General features: G+C 40.8%; 1 protein-coding gene across 1 annotated transcript in view; it reads left to right on the top strand.

Moving 5' to 3' along the window:
- sspo (SCO-spondin) overlaps window positions 1-7,995 on the top strand; it is a 77,411-nt gene that overhangs the window by 53,468 nt on the left and 15,948 nt on the right. The window contains exons 81-87 of the mRNA XM_017301762.1: window positions 484-645; window positions 4,150-4,266; window positions 4,364-4,502; window positions 4,674-4,870; window positions 6,304-6,431; window positions 6,521-6,675; window positions 7,166-7,212. Coding sequence (XP_017157251.1) covers window positions 484-645; window positions 4,150-4,266; window positions 4,364-4,502; window positions 4,674-4,870; window positions 6,304-6,431; window positions 6,521-6,675; window positions 7,166-7,212 — 945 coding nt within the window. The remainder of the gene's footprint in view (window positions 1-483; window positions 646-4,149; window positions 4,267-4,363; window positions 4,503-4,673; window positions 4,871-6,303; window positions 6,432-6,520; window positions 6,676-7,165; window positions 7,213-7,995) is intronic.

Below are 7,995 nucleotides of genomic sequence, written 5' to 3'. Positions count from 1 at the left end.
GGGCAGTTTGGTGAGGCCAATTAACCTAACAGTCATGTTTTTGGACTGTGGGAGGAAACCGGAGTACCCGGAGAAAACCCACGCATGCACAGGGAGAACATGCAAACTCCATGCAGAAAGACCCCAGGCCGGGAATCGAACCCAGAACCTTCTTGCTGCAAGGCAACAGCTCTACCAACTGCGCCACTGTGCAGCCTGATTAATTAGAATGAAGTTATTTAAAATCACCCGTCTTGCTGTTGAAAGCATTGATCAGCAGTTTGCTCCGGATGCATCTTATAAACAAAAACATGACTTGTATATAAATGTGTTCTCTGAGTGTCTGAACCGGCAGGAGAACGGCCACTAAAACGAAGACGTGTTGGTGCAGCAGAGGACGAGCGTTCCATCACTTCCCCTGCAGTCGTTGTGATTCTTACAGTGGGTGTGATGAGACTCCCAGCAGAGTTCATGGTGGTTGTGCTAACGGCTCTGCTGTTCCAGATCTGTGCCACTGGAGTGTGTGGAGTGTTTGGACAGCGTGCGCACAGCCGTGCAGCGGCGGAGTCAGGCAGCGCTACAGGCGACCCCTGGCCTCCCCGGCGGGGCCCCGCTGCAGGAGCCAGCAGACGCAGAGCCAGAGCTGCAACACTGGACTCTGTCCAGGTACAGACACTTTATTCCTTCTGTTCCCAAACAAACCGAAAATGTTCTGTAAAGATTCCATAAAAGGTACAAAAATCAAAAGGATTCAGCCAGACTTCCCAGTGTCTGCCAGCTTAGACACTAATGCTTGTGACTGATTGTATTTCAGGAGGAATGTTAGCATAATATTCTTTATATGCTTCATATTTATATGACAACTTGCCAAACTAAAGAGATGACCAACTACAAAGGTAAAAGCAGAACATTAAAAGGAGTCATCAACAGAATGGAAAAAAATATAGAGCAAATATTCAGTCACTTGAAATTAATACATTACAATGAAGTGCAAAAAATATTTGAACTGTTTGAAAATCTTTTTTCATTTCAGCAACATAAAGTAGAAGACAATTAAAAAAATTACATGAATATTGTTTTTTTTATGCCTCTGTTATTGTCAGTTATTCATCTAGACGCGTTCTGAAATCAGATGATCAAAACTTACTTTAAGCTTAGCTTTATTTTAATCGCATGGTTAAAATGTTGGTCAGATTGAAAAGTCTAAAGCTGATGCTGAAACTTGAAACTGTGAATCTGTCACGTGGTTTAAGTCAAACAACAATAAAATACATATATTTTTAAGAACAGGAATTGGGTGCACAAGCTTGAATTTATTGTGGATTTTCTTTTATCCACAAACATTGCTAATGGATATATTATTTAGCAAGCTACACAGTAAAAGCACACGTTGGTAGCCATTAACTAACTTCTGGCATAACTCTAGCTGATGCCTTTCAATTTCCTATTGGCAGAAATTGATCTGTTCATTTATTTTGACTGCTTTCTTGGCTTGAGCTTTTAAAGGTCTGGTCTCGTTGTTTATGGTCTTACACAGTTTTAAACTTTCAGTAATGCCGAAGTTGGAGCAATTTGAGAAATGTAATGTTAGCCCATAACTCACCCATTCCAGAATCAGCTCGGATGTGCCGGTCTGGTTTGGAACATCCAGGAGTGTCCAAGTTCCAACAGTAAGAAATCATTACTGTTTAAACTTTACTTTTAATAACATAAAGTTACCTAATTTTTAAAGTGCAATCAGTAATACTTTTTTAACAAATTTATATCAGTAATGATTTCTTGGTTAATGTCAAGTTGTCATAAGACATTTTGAATAATGTCAACTTTGTATTAAAAGTGTCATAATTTACCGAATGACGCTTTATGACAACAGTCATAAATATTCATGAAGACTTATTCATGTTCATGACATTTGTCTATAATAATGTCATGTCAGTCTTATTCACCCCGCTTCAAATAAAGTGTTACCGAAAACTTTTACAAGCAGCACCAACATCACCCACATCACTACTGTCCTTAATGTGATAGAACATTTTAATTCAGTTTTTAACAAGCAGCATTAATTTTAATCTGTTGTAACAAAATTAAAACAAGACTGGGACATTTTCTGCCTCTGCATCTCATTTAGCAACAAGGAATAATTAAGTTATTCGCTATTTTTCATCTTTAAAATAAGTAAACATTTCTGTCCTTTCACTTTAAATTTGAGTTTTAGTCTCTTTTTTCATAAATAAATAAACTGAGGAAGTGCTGAATTACATATATTTGCTTTCTAGAAGAAATTGTGACAATCCTGCAGTTGTCATGGATACCCTCATTAAAATGAGGCACAGAGCCCAATATGGCCTGTAACAAAATGACAGCAGTTTAGTCATAAATGAAATAACAGAGCAGAGTCGCCATGCAACACATTAGCTCACAGCATAATAAGCCTTGTGGCTTCATAGTTCATTACACAGTATGTGCAGCCTGTGTAACTCATGACTTCAGCATATTGGGATCTAAACAATGGGAGTGTTTTTTGTTTGTTTTTTCCATTTTGAAACAGTTTTCACATTTTTGATTATATAAATGCCTAGAACCAGATTATACTATTCAAAAAGCAAAATAGAATTACAGAAGAACACTGGATATAATTTTTAATACATTTGCTAGATATATATAAAGCTTTTCTTTGATTGAATTATGTTTTTGATAATGGTGATTTCGGAGTTAAAATGTCTGGTGCTGGTTACTGGCATTGAAGAAATACTTCGTTTTGTCAGAAATTACAATTAACTAAAAAGCTGACAGAGAACCTGAGAGATTCTTCATCCTACACACCAGTCTGGCAGAAGCTTAGCAGTCTGCTTTGAAGTAACATTCCGGATAATCAATGGAGGCTCCGGAGGATTTCCACTACTCCTAATTAGCATTTCTGCACCGTGCATGCTTAAGTTTAACCCACGCAAAAAGATAAATACCACAACATAAAGTAATACCAGTTGCTCTTTGGTTTGTCCAGCATTGGAGCAGCGTGAAGAACAGTGCTTTTAGCCAACAAGCAGAACATTTGGTGGGTTTTGTTCGTCACTGAGGCGTTTTGGAGCTAGCAGACGGAGGTCTGGTGGTAAACAGTTTCTGTCAGACTATGAGGCAGCTGTTAGCTTCTTCTCTAATGAGGATTAGAAACTAACAACTTCTCTAAAGTGGGATTTTGAGAATTAAACTAATCCTCATTAGTTAAATTTTTAACAGAATCCTCAAACGAGAGGCTTAATCAGAGATGTACTGATCAAAAGGGAAAAAAGGAATTAAATCATGAGATGGTTTCTGTACATATTGCAGGACGTGATCATCTTACAAATCATGTCCGGATTTAATTTGGTTTGTGTAGTAATGGAAGTGCTCTGGATAATTCAAACTATCTCAGAGATTCTGATGTCTCTTTAAAAACCTGAATACAAGAAAGTACAAGAGAAACATTCAGAGTATCTTCTGCTGCACTTGCTGAATCAGAGGATATCAACACCATGAGTGACAGCTGATGCTTTAAAACAGGGTTTTACTATTTCAAAACTGAGACAAAAGTTTACACTTTGTCCTTTTTAAGCCATCTTTATCGTTTTTCAGTAGCAATCACTAAGATCAACTCGACTAGCACTGAAAAACCAGCAGTCTCTCTGTGTGTATATTTTAGAGTTCAGTCCTCCAGGTCAGCCATCCTGCAACCTTTATATGTGTCCATTTCCCAATGCAGCAGAATCAAATAAACGGCTTTCAGAGCCATTCATAACCTGCTGATGAGGGGATTCAGCCTTTTGACTGGGAAACAGAACTTGCAGGATTCTGGGCCTTGAGGACTGACTTTGGACACTTCTAGATCTGGACTGCAGTTTCCTCCAACATTTCTGAATCCAGCGTGTTCCATAACAGACTGTGGAATGCTCAAAGACCCAGGGATTAAACAGTCATTTTAATTACTTAAACAAGTAAAACTGGGATCTTCTGGCAGATGAGCCAGAAGAAAGTAAAATGTTTGACTCACGAATCATCAATACTTGTTCTTGTAAGACTAAAACGTTTTATCTTCTTTATTTTCTGGAATCTTGTTCCTATGGATGATCAGAATCTTTGGATGATCACTCGTACGTATTGTTTTAAAACGTAACATCCTCGCTTGTATCTCAGGTGAGCGCTGTGAGGACAGGCAGCGGATCTACCAGGAGAGCTGTGCTAACCAGTGTCCTCGCAGCTGTGCAGACTTATGGGAACATGTGCAGTGTCTGCAAGGAAGCTGCCACTCAGGTGAACATCAAAGTTAACTTTACCTTAATATCAGGCTATAATAACATGCTTCATTGTCTTTTGATTATTTCCTGTTCAATCTTTTCCGTATTGTCAGGCTGTCGATGTCCTGATGGCCAGTTGCTGCAGGATGGCCGCTGCGTCCCGGTGAGCCAGTGTCGCTGTGGAATCCCATCAGGCAATGGGACAGCAGAGTTCAGCCCTAAGGAGGAGCTCGCTATCGAATGTAACACTTGGTGAGAACAGTTCTCTGTGACAGGGATTCTTGATCTTCACAGGTCAAACCTGTAACAACGAGATGATTACAGAACCGAATTCATTTGAAGAACCAAGATTTGTACGTTGTGTTTGTATATTTTCTGTGTAAGAAAACATCCTCAGCCTCTCCCGTCCCTCTCTGTGGGCAGTGTGTGTGAGAACGGCACTCTGGTGTGCACCACAACTCCCTGTCCAGTTTATGAACCTTGGAGCCCGTGGAGCTCCTGCTCGGTGTCCTGCGGACCTGGACAAAGAACCAGGACACGGAGCTGCCAGGACACACAGGGCGGTCCCCCCTGTGCTGCCACCACACAGACTGAGAGCTGCGATCTGCCGTCCTGTCCAGGTCTGCAGCAGCCTCAGGCTATCATGATACACCATCTCCATTCCCTTTGGAGTTAAAGGTTTATCGATCCGACTCCTTCATTCCCTCAGAGGGTTGTTTGTTAAGTGAGTGGTCATCCTGGAGCGAATGCAGCAGCACATGTGGCGGAGGGGTGTCAACACGGAACAAGACGATTCTTCAAGAAGCAGAGCCTGGTGGGGCGGCGTGTGTTGGACCACTCAAACAGCAGACCGTCTGTAACACCAACAGCTGCTTACCTGGTAAAGCAAACACACGCACACCCCCCCCTACACACACACAGAAATGCAGAAAGTGATTGTCTATGAACTGCTTTGCAAAAATGTTCATACCTGTGGAACTTTTTAAATTCCGGTCACTCAGAACCTCATTGTATGACAGACAGAGAAACAGTGTCAGAGTTAAAAATGGAAGGAGAATCTAAGTGCAGGATACTCACTGACACACTATGCAGCCTGACTGACTTAGAAATATCATGCAATGAAGAACAGACAGGAACTCAAGTCTGTCGGTGTGCAAAGAAGGTCCAGCTTTGAGAACAGTGTTAGGTGGTTCCACAGAAATATTGTTCATTTCAGCAGAAGTTCAGTACAAATGAACCCCACTTTTCAGATTAGGCTTTTTTTGGATTGCTTCTAATTCCATACATATAGCTGTACAGAGGTTGTAAGATGAAAAGGAATGATGAATAGTTCATAGTTCTGCAAGGCACATTATCCGACTCTGCTTGTGACATTGTAAAATTTGCTTTGATGTTAAAGACAAATACAAATACATTAAAGGGACATTCACACCTCCGCTGTTTAGTCTGCTTCAATCCAACTCCAGTTTGTTTGCCTAGAAAGTTGTTTGTGGAGGAACAATTGAAGTCTGATTGAACCAAAAAAGTGAACTCTGGTCTGCCTAGCAACCTAGGTTTCTGTTCGGATGAAGTGAATGTATTTGTGAACACCAACCAGGCCTGAGACCGCTCCAACAGCAGGAAGCGTACTATAGCACAGGGCATCCTGGGTAACTAATGCGTAAATGGAGAAATGTTTTGCGTTCTTCTGCTCAAGATAATAGAGAAGTCATATGATTGAAATCTAACGCCAGTCCATTTTTGTTTTCACTTGGTGAAGAAGGTAGCTGTGCTCAGTGTCTTCTTCAGAGGCTTTCATGTTGTTTCATTCAGTGGGTCTTGGTGCAGCGCCCCCGCAGGCGAGGAGGTGAACAGGTTCTTCAACAGAACAGGTTTGGCTCGCTTGACTCGGTGCAGTGTGGAAGTGAACCACAGCAGCTAAAACGTAACAAATGTTTCAGTTTTGGTCCCCAATCGAACTGAGGCTACCAGACTACCAGCTGTGAAAACTCACTCACTGAATGTCTCCGTTTTTATTTCCGGTTGCTGACATATCCCATCCTGTGTGTTGCAGAGTGTCCCAGCAGGCAGGTTTACAGCAACTGTTCAGCTTCTTGTCCTTTCACATGTGAGGACCTGTGGCCACACACCCAGTGTTTACCTGTACCCTGTACCTCCGGCTGTTCTTGTCCTCCTGGACAGGTCTGGACATCCCTTTGTCTCCATGCGTTTGTGTGTTTTATCCAGCTCTTCTATCGATGTCTGTAACCATCTCATTGTGTCTTTGCTAGGTGTTGTATGAGGGCTCCTGTGTGCCTTACGCAGACTGTCCCTGTTCGTCACTCTCTTTGCCACCTGAATACCAAAGCTGGAACACAAGCGGCGAAGGCTTTACGGAGGTTCTGCTGCAGCCTGGAACAGTTATTCAGCACCGCTGCAACACATGGTAAGAGACAGGCAGAAGTGGTTACCATTATGCTAAATCAGGATCTTTTGAGGACATTGGTCCAAAATACTGAAAATTAGGACACCTTATTAAATATTTAGTTCTTTAAAAGGAAATGCAATGGCTTGTGTTTTTATTTTAAAAAGATAGTGATTTAAACTTAAAAGATAGTTGTTTTACTCATTATTTTAAAAAATGACTTAAATGACTTTTTAACCTGAGGGAAAAGTAAACACAGCCACATCTTTAAAAGCTGGTCTGAGTTGGTTTGTCCCCTTTAGTTGCTTTAGCTAAAATAGTTAAAATACTTTAGCTTACTAAAATTAATCTAGTTTAGCTACTAGTTGCTTTAGCTATTTTACCTAAAATAGTTAAAAACTGACTATGTTCCTTTAAAATAATTTTTTTATTGTTCAAATTTAAAAAAACAAACGTTTGAGATCTACTCTTCCTGTTTATTGAGTCTCTGACGAGTTTCTCCTCCTTCCAGCGTTTGTCGAAGCGGAGCGTTCAGCTGCACCTCAGAGAGCTGCGACGGTGAGAGCCGTTCCACTAATAAAAGCAGTAACCATGTCTGGCTGAACTCTCAGCACCATGATGGATTAGATATTTTACTGTATGGATAATTACTACCAGCTGTTAGAACAGTTGGGCACAATAACTGAGCTGCAGCCGTATCAATCACAGCTTATGAGAGCCATTACTGGCGTTTTACTTTTAGAAAAGGATCGTGACAGCTCTTTTAATGTTGCTATGAAGTTTTAGGATGGCATAAAACCACAACTGTTTACCCATTTACTTCATGTTTTATGTCATGTCCAACAGCTTTTATGTTTAACATGTTGCAGGAAGGTAACTGTTGAGAATGTCTAATAAAACTAGCTGTGGGTCTCGACGAACATTTTTCTCTTTTGTTCCAGCCGGTTTTTATGCAAATCTTATTTTGTGACTAACAAACAGAAGGAAATGTAACAATAAAGTCAGAGATGACAAACAGTTGCTGGAGCCGTGCAACATGAAAGGGACAGAAAGGATCAAAAAGGATTTCTGTTCCTCTACAACACCTGACGTTTTCATTGATTTGAGGTCCTACTTCACCGTTTTTCCCAGCTGGTGTTGAAGTTGAAGGATTGCTTTAATTTTAGGCGGCCGCAGATTTTTCTGTGTAATTGTACTGGAGCTTTATTTTTCATGCTAGTAAATTTTCTCAGATGACAGTTTTCATTCGTTTGCTGCAGTGGGTAAATTAAAGTCTGAGTGAAGCAGAGCGAGAAATGCGGTGTCCGTTTGTCACGCCGCACAAAGATATGGTACCGAACG

The sequence above is a fragment of the Poecilia reticulata genome, linkage group LG20, assembly GCF_000633615.1.
Source record: "Poecilia reticulata strain Guanapo linkage group LG20, Guppy_female_1.0+MT, whole genome shotgun sequence".
In the NCBI taxonomy this organism is placed as follows: Eukaryota; Metazoa; Chordata; class Actinopteri; order Cyprinodontiformes; family Poeciliidae; genus Poecilia; species Poecilia reticulata.
This window is presented reverse-complemented; position numbering and strand designations above follow the sequence as displayed.